At 42.0% G+C, this 21,635-nt stretch overlaps 1 protein-coding gene across 1 annotated transcript in view; it reads left to right on the top strand.

The window, feature by feature from the left end:
* The first annotated feature begins 503 nt into the window (after positions 1–503).
* slc4a3 (solute carrier family 4 member 3) overlaps positions 504–21,635 on the top strand; it is a 30,622-nt gene continuing 9,490 nt past the window's right edge. The window contains exons 1-10 of the mRNA XM_061089051.1: positions 504–557; positions 4,597–4,605; positions 6,067–6,220; positions 6,767–7,023; positions 8,108–8,301; positions 12,171–12,397; positions 17,783–17,928; positions 18,048–18,228; positions 18,321–18,456; positions 20,999–21,164. Coding sequence (XP_060945034.1) covers positions 504–557; positions 4,597–4,605; positions 6,067–6,220; positions 6,767–7,023; positions 8,108–8,301; positions 12,171–12,397; positions 17,783–17,928; positions 18,048–18,228; positions 18,321–18,456; positions 20,999–21,164 — 1,524 coding nt within the window. The remainder of the gene's footprint in view (positions 558–4,596; positions 4,606–6,066; positions 6,221–6,766; positions 7,024–8,107; positions 8,302–12,170; positions 12,398–17,782; positions 17,929–18,047; positions 18,229–18,320; positions 18,457–20,998; positions 21,165–21,635) is intronic.

Consider the following 21,635-nt stretch of genomic DNA (forward strand, 5'->3'; position numbering starts at 1 on the left):
ACTGACCCTCAGGAATTCTCAGTACTTATTTTGTATTGAGAACTTGCAAAACACTGCCGGCGGGCCAGCTCTAATAGTAAATAGATTTTATCATGCGGGCCACATATAATTCGGCCTTGAGTTTGACACATGTGACATAGATCATTTAATACAGTTTGAAGTACATTGTGTTTGGTTACTGTCAATATATTACATATTTGTATTAACACTATAGTAATTCTGTGTTTCCTGTTCATTCTGCAGGTTATGCCACCCCAAGGGCTTCGTGGATCTCCAGCCGTGAAAGAGAAGGGCTGAGCTCCGCCCCCTCCCCCCCCCAGGTTCCTGCTGCTTAGCACCTTCCCCTTCTTTCCTCTTATGATAAATCCCCTCGCCCAACCTCACTAGGCCCCTCCCCTCCCCTCTCCCCCCCGACTCCTACACCTGACCCCCTGCCACCCCGGTCCTTCTCTCACACTAAGACTTCCCCTGCCCCCCCCTCGACTAGCTGCACGCCAGGCCCCATGGCGACAGGAGGTCATGCCCCTGAGATAGATGTGCTGATCAGTCTACAACAGGTACAGTTATTTTTTTAAATTTAGTTTTTTAAAGATGAATGTAGTAAAAGTGATTAAAAACACGTGAAACAGACGCCAATCTTTTGATAAACATGACCATGAGGTTTTTTTTTACAAGGATTGTGGTTTCATTCCATTTGAAAGGATTTAAGAAGTCTGCTGTCTCTCCTCCAGCAGCTCCCTCAGGAGGTTCACTGTCCCCCCCCCCCAGGGCTTTGAATGATCCAACCTTGGGGAGAAGGCCACAGCTTTCCGTTTGAATTGACCTCATTTAACCAAAGAGCGCTCATAGACGACTGAGTGATAAAGAACAGCGGTCGAGTCCCTTGAGCAAGCAAAGTGATTCTTACAGATCTGTGTGTTTATAGGTTGATCAGTTGATTTTATTCCTTATACACATTTGATTTCTATATAAAAACCCTTTCTGACAAAAGAGGGAATCTTTTTTTTATAAGTTTTAATTCATTGAGTTGAAATTTTATATTTTTGAAAATAAGCTTATTTGTTTTCTTTCCAAGAGTGAGATGAGCGTATAACATTAAAACTGGACTGGGGGTAAAGGCAAAAGAAAATCGTTCAAATTGTAAAACACTCTTTAATGCTTTAATATAATGTGTAAAGTATACGAAAAAAGGATTAGAAGAATAATCTTATGCTGTTCTGGCAACAAAAGCCATCGAGGCATATTTTCCTGACACCTGGACTGGATTTCAATGTCTGGTCTATCTGCTTATATGAATAATACAAATCCATCACTGTACACACTAGCAGTGCTGGTTTGCAATGTGGGATGTGTTGATAAGAGATGTTTAGGTTTCATCTTGCAAAGCACTGTGACTGTGAAGTCTTTAGGATGGAAATATGGATATGCTAAGGTGCTAAGGTTTGTAATGGATGTTTTTCTGGAAGCTGGTGAAAGGAGCACTGAGGCAGCAGCTGAGGTCTGATGCAGAATATTTTCCAAAAAGATGCCCAGACCTTTGCAAACAGAGAGATATCAGGAGTATGAGTGTGTAGCAGATGCGACTGTGTCAGTTTGTACGATGGAATGATTCTCAGTGAGCCTGTAAAAGGGTCAGAGCTGCAGTTACCAGTCGGAACATTAACGGTGGCAGCTTGGCTTGAAAGCTTCAGACTAGAAAGTGAAGTGAGAAAACAAGTCTTCAAACGCTTGTTCGGCACCAAGCTTGAAATAATGTCTGATCCAGTGTTAACTCCTCGGCTGCAGGAGAAGATACTGTGATACATTTTGACAATCTTCACACCAATCAGCTGCCAAGCAGCTTCTTTATCATCGACCAGCGAGCGATTCCTGTGGATCACATGCATGCTGCAGGCTACTGGGTGCTGCTGAGAATGTGTTGGATGATTTGCTGTTGCCAAGTTGTGCTGCTTTCCAGAGAGAGACAGTTTTCAAAAGGAAGCATTTGGATATAATAGCATTCTAACCCTCAGGCGGATCCTGCTCTTTGAAACAGCCTGTGTTTCATAAATGTCAAGAACAAAGAACATGTTTATTTTTCTATTGATGTTTTTTTATTGTTGCACTATGGTAAAAAAATGACTTTCAGTAAGATGTGCCCAAGGTTTACACATAATCCTTAATCAAACAATAAGAGGGGAAGGTTATATAAGATTATTATTATTCTATTATAACTTCTTTCTTTTCATTAAAGATTTGAGATTTTGTTTTTGCATTTGAATTGTTTTATTTGGTTGATGAATGAAATAAACATATATATACTGTATGTATATTAAATTCAGTTTTATCAGATTTTACTGAACAGTTTAATATAATCCTGATTCCTCCTCTGAAGAAGGAGATGAACGACTCAAATTCACATTCTTCACAGATTTATTTGAACTCTTTTAGCAAAACAGCAGAGACTCCAATAACATGATTTACTTAAGTCTTTAAAATGTGTCAGACACTAGGAAATAGTGTCTGACACATTTTTATTTGATAATTTATAATTTATAATATCTATAATCATTTTTATTTGACCCATACAGACTAGGGAAGGGGGAAAAAATCGCTTCTGTTACAAATCGCGATTCTTGTGAATGACGATTTTAAATCGATATGCTGCCGCCCAAATCGATTTAAAAAAAAAAAAAAAATTATTTTTTATTTTTTTAAAACATATTTATTGGTTTATACCGGGGGGTATATGGGGGGAGCAACATCACCCCAGAGCATGTTGACCAGCTCTTGTTTTTGCACAAGAATCTAAACATACCCAAGCACTAGCTTTGCATCGCCTACATGCAAACAACAATAGCCTACTTTTTGTTTATTTCAAAGTTTATATTTTAAGTAAACTTTTATTCATTCTATTTAATTTACCTTTTACTTATTGTTTAAAAGTAGCCTTAGTGGCATACATTTCTTAATCTGTCAGTTTGTGTGCAGTTGACAGGGGTTATACAATAATAGGGCACATCTTATTTATTTTCTCTATTGGCTGCCCGGCAGTCATTAAGTTAATGTTAATATTTGAAATAAAATTGGTAAAGCTCTAGTTGAATTTGACTGTGTTGTATTCGAAGGTATGATTCAACATTTTTCCATGGTCCAGTATTAAAAAAAAAAAATAACCAAAAGAAATCCCAGGAAATCGTAATATCGAATCGCAATACTTACAGAATCGCAATACCCACAGAATCGCAATACATATCGTATCGTGATAGTATCGTATCGGGAGGTCCCTGCTGATTCCCGTCCCTAAGTATGATGATGATATTTGTCTCTGCAGAAACGATATAGTGAGAGATTTTCGTCACGCAAAAAACAAATTGATTATCTGGACTGAAAAGTGCAACGACGCGTCAATTAAAAACTGAACTGTTCCCTCCAGTGTCTCAGCACAGCCATGAGTCACACGTGGATCTGTGAGAAATGCTCTCGTCCTGCCGAGTGCCTTCTCTCTGTTATTCAAGTGAAACCGATTAGCTTGTGTTCTCAGGGATAACGAGCTCCGCCAGCTGAGTAGCTGACGTGTCATGATGCGCAGTGGGGACCAGTGCAAAGCCTGTTGTGCCTCTGCTGAAGGAAATAAAAAGGCTCAACGACACATGAGTGGACCATTAACTGTCCCCCTCTCAATTACTGTGTACTTAGAATAACCACACACACACCAATACAGCAATACCAGAGTCGACAGAAAAGAAAAAGAAGAAGAAGAAAAAGAAGGTTAAGGAGGAGGAGGAAGACGATGACTGAAAACAACAATTAAGCCCATGTTTGTGTATATATTCTGTTAGTTTTTATGCCATTTTAGTTTTGTGACATACATTTATATAATTTTCAATTGATTTGTTCTTAACAGCAGGGAGAATATATAAGATAATTTGGTCAACATTTTATAACAGTGAAACGTGGAGTTAATCCCAGTGTCCAGTCATAAAGTGAGAAAAATGTAAATCTATACCATACACACTGCATCCACAGAGACACAACAGCATCTTTGCAGCATCACCACCTATAGGTTAACGATGCCACTCGGGACGATGACAGACTGAGGTGGAGGAAAATGTGTGAGGAGGAAATTAAACTCTCCTCCAGTTGCCACAGAAACGTCACCAGCTATGACCGGCTCGCATCAGCTGCAGTTTCTGAGGAGACACTTCCCGGGTGCTGGTGGTTTTGGTCATGACTTCAGATCATTTGCTTAAATTGAAACGTCTGGGGTTTTAACTGGAAACTATATTGGAGCTCAGTGCTCACAGGTGACACGATACACACTCTAATCTGTAGGTTATAACGTCTGAATCTGGATCCAGGTGCAGAACACAGACCTCAGAGAATCTTAAACAAATGTGTATTAATCCTGAGAGTCGAGTTGAGCAGGGCGGTGCAGCCAGGAGGGGGTGCAGGTGATATCTTTGCTTGATGCTTCACAGGTGTAGAGTGGATAATTGGGTCAGTCACCGGATTCCCACTCAGCACGAGAGAGAGAGAGAGAGAGAGAGAGAGAGAGAGAGAGAGAGAGAGAGAGAGAGAGAGAGAGAGAGAGAGAGAGAGAGAGAGATAGCAGAGATCCTGACAGTAACAGTGATGCTTACCTTTTGAATAAACCTGATCATGGACAGAAATAATCTAAATATAAACCAGACTTCTTGATCACTAAAGTGAGGGTCTTTGATCTCACACACACACACACACACACACACACACACACACACACACACACACACACACACACACACACACACACACACACACACACACACACACACACACACACGCACACACACACACACACAAACAGAGTAAGTCAGCATCTAATAAATATTTGAATGTGTCTATCTGGCTCAGCAATTCCTTTAAATATGAAATATTAATGTTGTACTATGAGTTGGACAGTTGATGAGAAAAGCTAAGACAGACTAGAACTCAAAGAATTACCAACACAAGGTCAGACACACACCTGACCTGTGTCTGGACTTTCAGGAACGATAAGTTCACTATTCACATAGTTCCTCCACCACCTGGGGGGGGGGGGGGGGGGGGGTGCCCTCCTCCTATGGCCCCTCCACTCCACCCGACTTCAAAGCTCACATGAAAGAGCTTCGAGCCATTTGCTCCAGTTGAAGCGTGAGCAAAGCACCAGCAGCTTTCCACCACTAAAAGCTGTTTCAGGTGGGAGCAGCATTCCCTCTCATGAAGTCACGCTTTTACTCTGAAAAGGACAGGATGTCACGATGTGAGAGGCTGAAATTAATCAGATCTGTTTGGTTTGTGGGAAAACAAGCTTTTACTGCTCAATCAATTTAAAAAATCCCTCTTTTATATCAGCTCTGGCTTTATTATCTGCCTTCGGCCCGGTGTAGATAGGTATAGCTCCGATCATTAAACGGATCCTGTCCCTTCAACCCACTGGTAATTAGGAGGTAATGGAGCCCTGGCACAGAGAAACCGGAGACCACAGAGCTGCAGCCAGTGTGCTCACCGTGCCAGCACCAATGTGAGGCAGAGGCAGCGTCCTGTCCCGGTGATCTGACCAATCACAGCCCTCACATGGCTCCGGCAGGACACGCCCCTCAGCCTCATCCGTCTCCAGGGGCCGTCTCGTGCATTAGCTCTTTTCTGTTTAGCACTTTGTCGTATTGATTTAATGTTCTCCCTTCATAGAGTGGAGGAAACACAGACATGTTGAGCTTGTTCCTCTGTGGAATCATCTCAACATACATTTCTGACATTGACACACAAAGGAAAACCAGGATTTTGACTTAAATGTGGGTGGTAACAATAAAAAGCATCGATAGGATCTGATTTTGTTGTCATCCAAATATTATAATTTAAGTAGTTGGATGCAGTGTGTTTAAACCAATCCTCTATATTGTTGACACAAAGTAGAATTGGTGTTAATTTAGTCGTCCTGTGTTCTTGAGGGATTTACATTTTACTTTCTGCTCCTTTTGCAATTTGATGCATTTCTCCCTGATTTCAGTCAAATTTAAAGTGTTTTTTCTTTCCTCCATTCTTCTCCAGGTGAAAGTGGAGGAGGAAGATGAGGACGGATCTCTGGAGGGAGAGGAGGAGGAGGAGGAGAACTGGGAGAAGGCTCTGTCTGTGGAACGCTTTGGGGACATTCTTGGTGACTCTGCTTCTGCCAGTGGAGACAAGATGGGCCGACACTACACTGAGAAAGACTTTGAGAGTAAGACAACTACCGTTTCTATATGTTACCTGCAATCATGAAACCAGTTTCACTACTAATAAGTTTTGTAATTAAAAAAAAAGGGAGTGAAAAATATCTGCTATGCACCTTTATCCTCTTCTTTACTGTTTGTCCATTATTGGAATAATTCTGCTCAATTTTCAAGTCACTGCAGTCAATTTTTCACACTGAAATAAAAACCAAAATACACAGCCCTGTTTTTCTTTATTGGATCAGAATCATTTTGAATCGATAGTCAATTCTGAAATTAATCATGACAAGAAACAAAATTGAAATTCAGGACATGAGGGAGCATGATAGACCAATTTTTGTAATTTCTAATTTCTATTTTTTGTTTTTTTGTATTTAATGGTTTCAAAAAGCCATTGCTTAAGAAATTAGGATTTAAACCTATACGTGTGCTGAAGAGTGAATTAATTTACATACGATGCTGTACAGGTCGGTGTCTAAACGTCAAACTCAAACTAATCTCTCCATCTGTATTGTGATGTATTTCTGACATTGTGTGTAATGTTTTCAACGCAGATCACAGACACACCTTCCACCACACGCACCACCCCCTGTCCACCCACCTGCCGCTGCCGCTGCCCCAGCGGCTACGCAAGCGGGTGCACGGCACGGACAGGAGACGCAAAAAGAAACGGAAGAAAAGAAAGACGTCTCTGCCCCCCTCCGATGTCACGCCCACAATCCAGGAGGTAGACGAGGAGGAGGCGGAGTCTGAGACCGACGGGCTGGGGGCAGCCGCCACGCCCACAGAGCCGCCCGGCATGCAACCACAGGTAAAATAAGACTGAAGGGCTGTGGTTGCTTTAGGGCAGGGGTCTTCAGCGTTTTTCAGGCCAAGGACCCCAAACTGATGGAGAGATGGAGCAGGGACCCCCTACTTTATATATTAGTTTAGTTTAAAAAACTGTGTTTTATATTAAACTGAGCTTAGTGCCATGTATACGCATAGCTACCCTGTCGATGTGCATTCAATACTAAGCTATTCAAATAATACACAGGTTCATATTTTTATTATTGTGTGTGGCTGAATGAAAGATAACGTCTTCTTCCTCCATTTATCCGTTCGCTACAATATGTTGGATTCATGTTGATGTATATTTGAATACATTTAAATTTGTCGAAACAAAAATTTAAATTTTAAAAATATAAAAATGTCGCGACCCCCCTTCAGTACCTCCGCGGACCCCCTAGGGGTCGAGGACCCCCTGTTGAAGACCCCTGCTTTAGGGTGTTAAGGTGTTAAACCCTGTGGAATTGTCTCTTCAGAGCTTGATTGGCTGTTGCAGGAGTGCTTATGCTTAATGGTTCCACTAACACCAGTGGTTTCAACCATAGATATATATGAAGACTAGATGTCTCGTCTGCGTTGCCGGCCAACGGAGCCGGACGTCCGCACATGGCGGCCATCTTGCTAGGGGGCAGCTCGCTCACCCATAACATTGTGTTGGTAGTGGTAAATAACCATAACTTGCTCAGTTTTCAACCGATTTTTAAACGGTTTGGTTTGTTATAAACGTCAGCGATGTAGTTATGACACTGCATAAATTATTCATTTTTTTTAGAAAATAACATAATTATTCATAAGTATGCAGAGTCGTATCTACATCTCTGACGTTTATAACAAACTAGACCGTTTCAAAATTGGTTGAAAATTGAGCAAGTTATGGTTATTTACCACTACCAACACAATGTTATCGGTGAGCGAGCAACCTCTGGCAAGATGGCCGCCATGTGGTGACGTCCGGCTCCGTCGAACGAGACCTCTAGTCTTTATATATATCTACGGTTTCAACAGCCTACTCTCAGCCACACGTTAGCACATCCCACTCCTCTCACTGATCTTCCTTTTCCTCTCAGTTTAGTTTGGGGAGCCAAGAGGACTTGGAGGAGCCCGTTCCACTCTCTACCGTCCACACGGAAAACGAAGGGCGGGCGGCGTCGTCGGGGGGGAACGCTGCGGTCACGCCCACAGAGGGAGCGGCTCACAACGGGGGGGGTGTTGCTCCTGGACAGGATGAGGAGCTGGACGGGGAGGAGGGGGATCGCCACAGGTACTGTACCACAACATCTCAAGATTCAAGACTCAAGATTCAAGATTTTTTATTGTCAAATGAACAGAGATAACATGAAGTAGTCACTGTCAATGAAATGCTTGGGTCACACACTCTCCTTAAGCAATGCTCAGTCATTTCAACCCAAAAAAAATAAAATAAAAATACAAATAGTATAAAATAGAATAAAAAAGAATAAAATAGAATAACAATGAAATAGAATATCAAAAATTTAAAATAGAAAATAAAATATATACATCTTAATATATATCTTTACAGATGAATGTTCAATTTGTGCAGTAGTGCAAATATTCAAATATGCTTATTATGGTGCTGGTGCAAATATTATGGTGCTGGTGCAAATATGCAAATATTCTCAGGTGGTGAAAACAGGTTTAATCTGTTAAAATTGAAACAGAAGCAGCTATAAACAACGTCTTATGTTCGCTACAGCATCAGCATTAATCTGTAGTTGTGTCTGAAATCTATTATTCACTTTCCTTCAGACTCTTTTTCTTTCTCTTCATCAACTTGCCAGGGAGATACCTGGGTCTGTAGCTGCTCAGTGACCAGTAGCCAGTGGCTTATCTCTGCAAACAGGTTCTGAATGTCCAGGAGCCAGTGGGCTGTGAGATTGGCTCTCGGCTAAGTGCCGGGCTGCTCAGTGGGTTTGATAGAGAGCTGCAGCTGCTTCCTGTTGTGGCTGGTAACAGGTGGTGGTGGGGGGAGTGGAGCCCAGTTGTGGCCAGTGACCGAACACGTGAGTTAGAGACGCTCGAACCCTCTGTAGAGCTGCACAGGGCCGGAGGATCGGTGGAGCTGATAAGATTTAATAGAAACAACAGCTGTGCTGCTCATCAGAATGTTTCTTTATTGATTTGCATTGTGATTCCTGATTGATTTCCTGAGGGGGGGGGGAACAAAGTAGGCACACTGCAATGCACAACTATTGATTTTTTGATGGAATGTCTTCTCATGGAATCGTATTAAAAGGGAATATCAACACAATAAGCTATTGTTGAAAGTTTAAATGCAGAAATGATCAAATCATAACTGAGCTGTGGCTTTGATGCCTCGAGATTATATCAGACGTCCCAATATTAAACAATTAGCTTTGGTTATTTGATGTAAACACAAGTTTCTAGGCTGTGGCTGCAGCTTCATTATTGATTCTACATTTTCATAAAATAAAGTATAAAGTACTAACGTGGCTCGGCTAAACACTTGGTGGTTGTTATTAACTTAGACATATTATTCCAGATTGCCAAGTGCGCCCATATCATCAACATTATCTGAAAAATAATATAATACAATATATATATGTATAATTAACCCTGATATTTATCTTTGGTAATATAGCAAGGTAAGTTTCCATAGTTACCTGCAGTTTAATACACCTCATGGACTGGTTTTATTAACTGGTATAACTCCTTTTTCATTTTTCTATTTTCTATTTAATGATCAGAAATAAGTGTTTTGTCAGCTAATTGTATAATAGAGGAAGGCACAGATAGCAAAGACGGATTTAAGATGAATTATTTAATATTCAAAGGTTTATTTGTTCTAAATTTGGGAGTGAACGCGTCCAACCCATTCACTGAGGCACATGTTTCACTGAGCAGCAAACACCCAGTTGTCTATGTTCCTATCACAACCATATACTTTATCCTTTAGATGCATGTGGACTTTACATTAGCAGCTCGAGTGTTTTCCTTGTGAACAGGATCAGCTTCAATCACACAATCGATACAGTTTTTAAGCTTCTTGTGATCCACTAATGGTCAAGAGAAGACCCATCTGTTCAGGAAGCGTGCAGAACCATCACAATATGAATTATTTGGTGACGCCTTGCATTATGCATGGTGTTTGCTGCCGGGTGGTCAGGGTCTCCATGGTGATTCAGGTATTTTTCTCTGCTAATGCCCGGTTGTTAAAACACTTAGAGCCCCATCACGCCTGTGCTGTGTGATGCTGTGTGTGGACGAGCAGCCGGGGGGGATGAGTCAGAGGCGAGAGGAGACCCGGGCCTGCTGCTGTGTGGGGAAGCCCTCTGCTGGTGGACTCGTAGAAATACAACAGAGAGGAACATCATGGAGAAAAATCTGTTTGCCACCTGAAGCTGTGGATCCTTATTCTGCCACATTCAGCCATTTGGTTCTCTGGATCACATCGGTGAACAGGCTCTGATTCTCAGGCGTCAGGCCGTCACTCCTCTAGATCCTTTGATTGAGTGGTTGACATTAGTGTCCTAAACTTTAGACTTGCACGGTCTTTACCTTCAGCCCTGAGTTCCAGAATTCCTCTCTCAGAATCAGAATTGGAATCAGAATTCTTTTAATTGCCAAGTATATTTGCACATACAGGAAATTGCCTTTGTGTGGTTGGTGCACTTTACATAAATAACAATCAGACATTAAACAACAATATGAAGCAATATAAAACAAAACAATATATACAGTAAGAGAGTTATGGGCACGTACAGTGCTAAGGTGTAGAGATTTTCTGGAATAGGTGGTGACCGGGGACTTCAACCTGTAGAGTCCACACAAATATTCATAAACAAGGAAAACAGCTGTGTGTGTGTGTGTCGTTGTGTGTCAATAGATGTCTCCCACATGATTTTGCAGAAAAAGCCAAGTTTGAGCTGGCAAATGTTGAATAATTGGCAAAGTGATGTTGTGATTCAGCTCCTGCACATTCAAATACATGACATGTGCAAATGAGCCCAAGGAAAAGGAATTTTTTGGTGACGCCGTGACAATAGGTAGTATATTATATTACCTATTGTATAGTCAAATACTTATATTCATACCTCTACTATATATATATATCATATATTATATCATAGTCTCTGTATATTCTTTGTAAACATAAGTCTATATACACATATTTATACATGTGTACATGTTATAATTACTATTATTATATCACTATTACTATTATTATTATGTATACTGTTTCTGCCATTATTACTATATACTGCTTTTATATTGGTATAATTACTATCATATATAAATATATATTATGTTATATTATATACTATATATACTGTACTATTCTTATATACTGTCTAACAATAACATTACCATCATATCATCAGTACTATTACCATCATCTTGCCACTGCACTTTATCTACCTATTTTATTTTATTTTATCTTGTGCTTCTGTTTTTTATTCTTTCTACCTCAATATTTTTTATTTTATTCCATTGTATTGTATTTTATTGTATTCAAATATACCGGCTGCTATGACAACTTAATTTCCCTTCGGGGATGAAGAAAGTAATCTATCTATCTATCTATCTATCTATCTATCTATCTATCTATCTATCTATCTATCTATCTATCTATCTATCTATCTATCTATCTATCTATCTATCTATCTATCTATCTATCTATCTATCTATCTATCTATCTATCTATCTATCTATCTATCTATCTATCTATCTATCTATCTATCTATCTATCTATCTATCTATCTATCTATCTATCTATCTATCTATCTATCTATCTATCTATCTATCTATCTATCTATCTATCTATCTATCTATCTATCTATCTATCTATCTATCTATCTATCTATCTATCTATCTATCTATCTAGCAGTGTTTTTCATACAAGCTGGTCGGGTCACATGTTCATATAATCTAAGATGCATCCGAGCATCTTCAAGATCATCTTATCATGATCTGTCCCTGGACATTGACTGAGATGTTGGGCATTTAATATTTGCATTAGTCACAGGAATCAGGCCGAGCACATGGGATCTGGACATTTCCCTTTCAAAGCAAATCATTTAAACATTCAATAATCATGCGTTGCTACTGCCTCTCATCTATATATCTCTCTCTCTCTTTGCTCCTTGTCAGTTTCCCCCCGGGGTCGGACCCCTCCACGTCCACCACGGCCTGCGGCTGGTTCCGCAGGAAGCCCGTCCACCACCGCCTGGCCGGCGCCCAGCGGAGCAACTACGACCTGCGGGAGCGGATCTGCATCGGGAGCATGACCGCCCTGGAGACCGCGGTCTACCAGCAGGTGCCCACTGATGAGGCGGAGGCCCAGATGTTGGCCAGTGCTGATCTGGACGACATGAAAAGTAAGGAGGGTGTAGTGAGAGACGTGAAAACGAAAAGTTACAGAAGCAGACAGAACAAGGTGGATTTATTCAGACATTAAATCGGACCAAGGGAAATAAAACTACACACACTTTGTGGCTAAAAGTCCAGATACAACACAAGATGTTTTTGTTGGAGCAGTTTTGAACACTTCAGTTCCCTCTACTGGCAGTGACATGTATCACTACACACTTGTCTTGTTTGCCTATTCAACACTTTAAATGGTTCATAAATCAAAAGAATAAGATGTATCTGCTTTTCATACGAGTTAAAGAAGAAAGAATGAGCAGGAAAGAAAAGAGTAAAATTTGAGAAAACAGAGAAGAGGAGGTTGACGAGGAGTCAGGAGCTCGTGTGGCCAGAGAGAAACTCTCTCTCGCTCTCTCTCTCGCTCTCTCTCTCTCTCTCTCTCTCTCTCTCTCTCTCTCTCTCTCTCTCTCTCTCTCTCTCTCTCTCTCTCTCTCCCAGCATCCAGGGGCATTAATTAACAGGGGCTGCAGTCGATTCCCCTTCAGCAGCGACCCTGCCCCGGGCCTTTCCTGCTTTACCAGAGCACAGTAATCATTGACTGTTTAGGATCTGGAAACACAAAACAGGGCAACCAGAGTGGCTCAAAACAAGCTATCGGATTTGCAGGGAGGAAAACATTGACAGGGCGCGAGTATCAACCACTTTGTGTCTCTCTGTTCCACTCTGGTTCTTTCCGTGCTCTCAGTTTAAAACAGGGTCTTCCTCTTAGGTGTGAGGTCTTGATGTGAATGAGGGTTTAGCCTTCATCGCAATATCTGTCTGGGTCATCCGAGATTTTGTTATCAAAAGCTTAAACTTGAAGTAGGAGGTGAATGTATCTCCTGGCTGAAAGACATTAAGACATTAAGAAGCCTTAATGACGGAGACCCTTTTATATATCATCTGTAAAAACTGTCAAGAAGCAGAACACACACATTAAAAAATGTACGCACACAATCACAGACACTGTATCCAGATCCCAGCTTCATGTGTCCCTCACACCTGTTGTAGTCCAGTCAGTCCTCGACTCCTCAGGCCACACATGGTTTCTATGGAAACGCGGGGACAGAAATGGTGCAGCCCGCTGTGATAATTACCAACGTGACATCTCTGAAGGCAGAGTGGGGGGGGGGGGGCTGACTCCCTATAGGCGTTATCATATGATTCTCTTATGGTTCCTCAGTATTTATATTTCCATGCATGTGTCTGTGTGGTGTTCATGTGCCCTTTTTTTTTGGATTAATTAAAATTTGCTTTGTCAACCATTGCATCCTGACTTTAACCCCCCCCCGATGCATCACGTGGTTGGAAAGTGATGGAGGCAGCATCGAGACGAGGGGCATCAACCCCACTTTGTGTTCCTCTCCCAGCAGCCCAGTGGATCAATGGGATGGGGACATCATTAAAACAGGGCGGCACCAGCGTTCAGTTGACGGGCGTGTCCCACAAAGTAGAGCGTCCCTTCTCAACACTCGCTTTCAGGGTTTCAGGCAGCGAGTGTTGGAACCATTTAATGCATCTTTCTGATCCTGGAGTCAACAGAGGGAATCAGCCTGAGGGTGGAACTCCAATTTTGTATTTTTGTTTGGTCTTGGTAGAGGTGGATATTTTCAAATCCTCTCAAAGTTCAGATTTTCTGCTTCAGAATAGAATATTCAGAAGTTGAAGACCCTCAGCTTTTCGTCTTTCTTGGCTATTTCGGACACAAGTCATTTTGCAGAACCAGTACGAAGAGGCAGGCTGGTGAACCCAGGCTCTTTGGATCCGGAACCCAGGGTGAGCGACGGCGTCTGACAGGTGGACGCCCTGGATGAGCAGCGTGTCCACTCAGAGAGAGGAGGAGCGGAGGAGGTACCGACCGTGGAGATGACAGACATTGAGGGAAAGGAGAACCAGGGGCAGGAGAACCAGGGGCAGGAGAACCAGGGGCAGGAGAACGGTGATAACCAGCTTGACGCAGACCACCACGGACCAGTGGACCACCAGACCAGTGTGCAGAAGGGAACTCCGAAGCAGCACCAACACCACAGCTCTCTGTCCAATGTGGCCGGGCTCGAGGACCTGGAAGAGTTCGTTTTGGATTTTGATGATTATGACTTGCTGGAGTCGATCCACACTCAGCTGGGGTCGCCTGAAGAGCCCGTCCGTAAGTTCTGTACAGCTGTGTGTCTGCTTTAGTAGCATTTAATATCTGTCCATTGAGTGAAGGAGGTTTTAAATCCCACTCGTACGAAAGTAGTGAAAGTCACGTCAAGCGCCTGAGCCTGTGACGCATCCTGACGCGATGGGAAATTCATTTGCATCAGCGTTTTTAAACTATTTTTACATGTAAATCAATAGATTGTGGAGTTCATGTGTTTCCATTGATTGTAGCCCACTGCTAGCTTGATTAATGGTAATGCGGAGCTTATTCATGGCCACGAACAGAACCCGGTCGTCCACAGTATCGAGCGAATTGACGCGGCGCTCGACTGGTGCGGCTTCCTGCTTCCCTATTGATCCACTGGCGCCCATTTGGCTTTGGGCTCAGCCACACAGCTGGAGCAGAAAGACATTTCATTGACAAGCTGTGTGTGGCTCTGCTCTTTGTGTTCCCATTTGGAAACAGCACATTAGGCCTGTGAGGCCGGAGAAGTTAGATTCCAACACGAATGAAGAGAAGAGAGCAGTCTGAGGACATTTAAGTGCTGATTGATTGTGGGGTTCATTTGAAGTTGAAAACATGGACACCTAGTTCCTGTATTTATAAAATGTGACACAGGGATATAGCTATAACTTGACTTTGTCTCACATTTGTATAAAATATGGTTGTTCCTCTTATAGTTGTCTCATAGCATATCAAGCTGAAAGGATGATAGTGATATTTTCGGTTTATTTTTAGTGACTCTCATTGAGAGGATCCATTGATCCACGAGTCAATACTGAATCCTTTTGACAACTACTACATAGATTGCTGGTCCCCAGGGGATGAATCATCATGACTTTGTATGAAACAACAATTACTGACAATACTAATGAACTGCCCATGAGTCTCAGCTGTCCTTTAATTCTGAATAACCAATATCAGCCTAATATCACACGAAACAAAGATTAACACCTGATAAGCCTGAGCGTTTAAATTGGCTAAATTAGCATTGAGATAAACACTGTTTTGCCAAGACTGTTTTTAATGAGGAAATATGTGACCATCACTCTCCTGTTTTTTATATTTCATGCATATATTGATTACTTTACTGTGGAAACACTCATTTCAGAGGTTCATGGCATGGCTGCTGCCTGACTGACATCGTGAATCCAGATTTGTGGGCTCTCGCAGATTGTTATTCCCGAATACGTCAAAAAATGTTCCCCTGTTGTTTTGAGTAAAACTTGATTTTCGATTATTTGGTTATAGATGTGCTGCATATCAGATTTGTGCAACAATTGAATTTCGTCCAGGCTAAAAGCACAAACAAATCTCAAATCAGATATGTGGACATCATGGTACCTGCCAGAAATATATATTGTTTAACGATTTCTGACATTTTACTGGATTTTTGTTTCTCGATCTTGGCCCTCATCTAATTTCTAAAGTACACAGAGATGATTATTCTATAAATGTGACATGCTGGTTACACAAGGACACATCCCCCTAAAAATGACTATAATCACGTACATGTGGGTCTTATCATGGACCCGAGTGAGCAATCAAGATGCCGCACACGTCCAGCTCACTGCTAGAGAAGTAAAAGTCACAAGTTTATGAATGTGCTCTGAAGCCAGAAATGTCTAAAGTGAACAAGAAATTCTAAAAGGCCTTGGCTTCGCCTTTTAAAGGCTGCGTCTGTGTCCTTTTCAACCACAGTTATTTACCCTGTCTTTGCCTGTGGGGAAAACAAACAAGGAATCAGCTGAAGGTCACACAAGGTCGACCTGTAAAGCTTCTCCTCCCTTGGGAAACTCGACAAAATGAAACACAGCCAGATTTAATCTCCATTTCCATTTCTCTCTGCTTCCCCGAGGAAGGCATGACGCAGCCGAGCGACACACAACACACAAACACAACACAACAAACATTGGTTGCGCTCTGGGTTCTTGAGGGTTACATTGAATAAGACATTCTATTTAGTAGGAAATCAATCATATTGAGTCCTTGGCCAGTCTGACTGGTTGGAAGCTGCTCCTCACTGAACACCAGCCACCTGTGAGCCTGTTCCTGTGCTGCGGTGTCATAATGACTAATCATGTCCTGCAAACACTTCTACTCTCACAATCTGGAGGATGAGCGCCTCCTTGGAACCGTTAGAAAGAGATTTCAGAACAGTTCCCTGTGCATTAGCATCACATTAAGACCAAGATAATGTATGGGGCTGAACAGTGGCGCTGTCTCCTCACTGGAGGAAGGATCAGGGGCTGGATCCTGGTTCTTCTGGGGCCTGTCTGTGTGGAATCTGCATGTTCTCTCTGTTTCTACATGGGTTTTCATAAGCTCTGAAAAATGCAGACTGGGTTCAGGTTCCCAAATGAGACTCTAATAGATGTGAATGGTTTGTCTCTGTATGTTGTCAATATGGTGATCACCTGTACCCGGCCTCTCACCCAATTTTAGCTGCAGTTCCCCAACAACCCTCAAAGTATGAGCATTGCAGATAAAAGATGGATGAATGGAAAATATTTGTGCATATATTAATGTCTGTATCGTCCTTACGAGTCAGTTTTATAGACTGAGGTATAGGACGAGCATCAGCTTATTTATGTCTGCCTGGAAAGTAGGAAATTAATCTAAACGCAGTTAAAAACAATATAAATATCATACACTAGTTGTGTATTTTCCTCTAAGAATCTCAAATGTAATTTTTTAATAACACTTTATAACCCTAAATGTCACTGAATATTACAATTTGTTCTTTCAGTAAAAAAACAAATACCAGTAAGTACTAAATAAGCTATAATTTTGCCAAATTGTTTTCATCACCAAAAGTAATTTTCTAAACACATTTCCACACACGCCTTTTACTTTTTCCTTTTCCAGTTGTTTTCTCGAAAATAAGTGACCACCTAAGTTTCCCAGCTTTTAACTTCTTCTCAATCAATCTTTCTCATTATATTAAATTCAATATAAAATGATTTGAAAATGGAATCGCTCCACCTCTGTAACAGTTTCCTGTGGTGAACAGATTCTCACTCACCCATGAAGCTTTTGTTGCTGGGTGGATTCTGTCGGCTGGAAACCAGGACAGACCTGGAAATGTTTTTTTCTGTTATTCTCTAACATGCAGCACATTTTCTGACTTAGAAGCTTCACGGTCCTGAATCTCCTCGTTCTACTGCCTTGGTCTCTGACGCATCACATCTCCATGTTGACCTTCTGCTCTCAGGCCACAGGTTTGAGGACAACCCCGGGGTGAGACGCCACCTGGTGAAGAAGTCGTCCCGATGTCAGCTGACCCGGAGCAGCATCAGCACCACGCCGCTCTCCAGCCTGAAGAAGAGGAAGAGAGCAGCCGAGAAGAAGACACATGAGGTTCGATGATCCCTCTGCCATTGGACTTATTGTCTCACTGTTAAAAGTGTATAAAACCTAACTCAAGCTGGCAAACATATCCCATCTCATATTCAGTTGTTGTCCTGTTTCCTCTCCAGGTGTTCGTGGAGCTCAACGAGCTGATCGTGGAGAAGGATCATGAAATGCGCTGGAAGGAGCGAGCACGCTGGATCAAGTTTGAAGAGGATGTGGAGGAGGAGACCGACCGCTGGGGCAAACCTCACGTGGCCTCGCTCTCCTTCCGCAGCTTGCTGGAGCTGCGTCGCACCATCACGCACGGTAAGAAGACGAAGATCAAGCACTGAAATACTTGTAAGACAAAACAGTCTAAGCCTCCACTCTTGCCCCTCCTGTACATGTCCCTTCATCAGGTGCCATCCTTCTGGACCTGGAGCAGAACACTCTGCCTGGAATCGCTCATCTGGTGGTGGAGACGATGATCATCTCCGATCAGATCAGAGCCGAGGACAGACCCAGCGTTCTGAGGGCGCTGCTGCTCAAACACAGGTCAGGAACCAGTCTGGATCTAACGTGATGGAGAATAATTATGACTAAGCTTTGAGGAAGGGGTGAAATAACAGCATTTCTGCTCGTCTTAGATTCTCAGAGGTGAAAACACAGGCTCCCTCCAACTGCTGTGGAAGTAGATGGAGAATCATTAAGCTTGTGTTGTGAGATTCCAATTCGCTCCTTTTTGCAGAGATGCATCTGCTGTTGCATTGCCTTGAGATATTGGATCTCAGCTGTTAGTGTGTGCTTCATGTTTGCAAACGGTACAACATCTAGCAATGCAGAGACAAGTTTATGATGTGCAATAGGTTTGCCTGTTGATGTTAAGTGTCAAAGTCGTGCTCAACTACAGCTCATGCAGAGAATGTACATGTTAATGGTTCTGCTTTCAAAATATCATATGCAGTTACCATTGCATGATGCTGATCAATCAACAATAAGGGTTCATTAAGGTTGTTTCCTGTAGATCTGGTCTTGGGGAGCAACCATCAGGTACTGGTGAAACACAGTTATGCTCCTCAGGCAGTCCCAATGTCAGTGTAGATACATACAGCCATAGTTGAGTAAGTACAGTGACACTGTCTAATAGCCTGGACCTTTAGATTTAGAAATGCAGGGGCTACAACTTTTTGACCTTTAAACGCTGCCTTTATTAAAATCTCTGTCCCCTCTGTCCTGAGATTATAATGTATGAACTTTAAAAGCTTGAGACCAGACTTTCTCAAAGCACCTGCGGGTTTTAATAAATCCAGGTTCATTACACTCCTGAGTTTTAAATATGCCGGACATACAGTAAAACCCAGGAATCGACTCGACTACACCAACGATCCACTTCCATTGTTTATTCAGTGCAGACAGGGAGTTTTTCGGTGCTTTGTTTTTTTTCTACATGAGCAGATTCTGTCCAGACAAACACATTATCAAGGTCAGTGAAAAGTATCGGGTGTGAGGATTTAATCCAATGGAAGCGGAAGCAGATTCTACTACAACTCACCCACCTGGAAACTGCACAGACACAGATCCTCACAGTTGATCATTTTGTTTCCCACACAACTCCAGAGGAAAAGTTCCATCAGATCCGGTGCAATGTTGAACATACATCCAACACACACCCGGCTCTCCATCTCCAGCTCTTACAGCTCATTGATCGGCACTCGTATTGACACAACAGCTAAACTGACCTAACACACGACCCATGGAATCGTGCGCTACACACCCAGCTCCATAGATTCTGCAGAGTTACATAATGAAAAAAAGCAAGTTCTCTAAATGTCGTCTGTCGGACTGATTTACCGGAGGAGAGATAAACCAGGCCTGTTAGGAACACAACTAAAGTCGCTCTCATTAGGCCGAACAGTCCCCTTAAATCAAGCTGCTCCACATTTCACACACTCATAGATATCAGTCCCATAAATATGCCTTAATATTTTGACCCCTGATCTGGATTTGCAACAAAACATAATTGGTTCTTCCCTGACTCATTCACATCAAAGTTTTGTAGTGAGCTACAAACTAACATAGAAGCAAACAAACGCTGATGAAGACATTTCCCTCATGTTCACTTTCTCCTGTTTATTTTGTTCAGCTTTAAAGGTCATCTTAAATAATATTTAATGTCTTATTACAATATTGTCAACCATACACATCTGAGATATAGCTTCAGACACAAGCTTCTTTCTGCGTTGGAGCTTTTCATCCCATGTCCTCAGAAGACAGAATTGGTCCAGTTGTCATGGAATTATGCATATTATCAGATTTCCATTTGTCTGACAACTTGAATGTTTCCTCTCTTTTATATACTTTAAGATTTAAAGTAAACAGGCTATGAAAGGACTTAAGAGTTAGATGGAAAGTAAACTTCCACTCCTTCCACTGATTTTGCTAATATAACGGTGACCAGATTCATCTTTCACAGCCTTTCCTCATAAATTCCCAGCTACTTCTACTGGAAAAAAAAACAGAAGACACCAGAGAGAAAAGATATTCATGGGGTGAGGTACTTTGTAAATTTAGCGTCGATCACATTCCACTTTGGCGTCACACCTCGTTCTATTGTCTTGGGGTCTGTCAATTCTAAATTGAGTGAGATGATCAGGTGATATAGAGCCATGTTGGAAACCTTGGCTTGTGTGAGACACAGATTAGTCACCAGCTGTGTCTCTGATTTTTTAATGCAACTTCCCCACAGTTCTCCTCATTAGCTGGACCTGAAAAGTGGTTTAGATTTTGCAGATGACTTTGCAAAATTCACAAGCTGTGTTGCTGTTGCATGAAGTGAAGATTCTTAGAATAGAGTCACGGCTGAGTCTCTGTAGAATCCAAATGATCCTGCAAGTCCACTTTAAGGCGGATTTATCAAATCATGAGTCAAAAATCAAGTAAAACTTTTAAATGTATATTTACTACTTTAGTTATAAACCAGTGACATTCCCATCCATCTCGGTTGTGCCACTCCACCCAGTGCTAATCCTGCATTACACAATTTGTTAACATTATAGATGTGAGCGTAATTTTCTTTCTTTCTGTTTCCTCACCGCAGCCATCCGAGTGATTTCAAACATCGCTTCCACCGCCACCAGTCGTCCAGCAGTCTGCACGGAAGCCTCAATCACAACCACGCCCACGAAACCAGCCTGCCGCTGGTGACCGAGGAGCACGACGAGCACCAGGACAGCAAGGGGCCGCAGTACGACCCCAAACAAGACGTGTTTGTCAGCCTCTTTGTAAGTCTGCTTGTTTCTTTCATGGACATTTCTGTTTCGGTTGTGAACTGTGAAGCAGTCCTGAGGGACGTGGATGGAAGCAGATGTGATGTCACCACTAGGGTTGCAAAGAGGCGGAGAGTTTCCAGAAAACATATTAACATGCTGATTGAGGATTGTTCATCTAGCCTATTTCCATTAATTAATCCTTCAATCGTAAAATATTTTCACAGACGATTCCAATTGTTTGGCTAACTATTTATATCTCTGGCATTGCATTAGTGTTTTTTTACAAACTTTTTTCTCATCTTATTCTACAGAACAATGCCACGTGCACTCTCTCATGTGTGGAGACATTTCACCCCATCCAATGTAGAAGGAAAGGCTGTGCACATTTGCAAATACTGTGCAAAGACCTATGTTAAGAATGACACAACGATGCAGAAGCATATAGTCAAGTGCCCAAAGTTTCCT

The sequence above is a fragment of the Limanda limanda genome, chromosome 16, assembly GCF_963576545.1.
Source record: "Limanda limanda chromosome 16, fLimLim1.1, whole genome shotgun sequence".
In the NCBI taxonomy this organism is placed as follows: Eukaryota; Metazoa; Chordata; class Actinopteri; order Pleuronectiformes; family Pleuronectidae; genus Limanda; species Limanda limanda.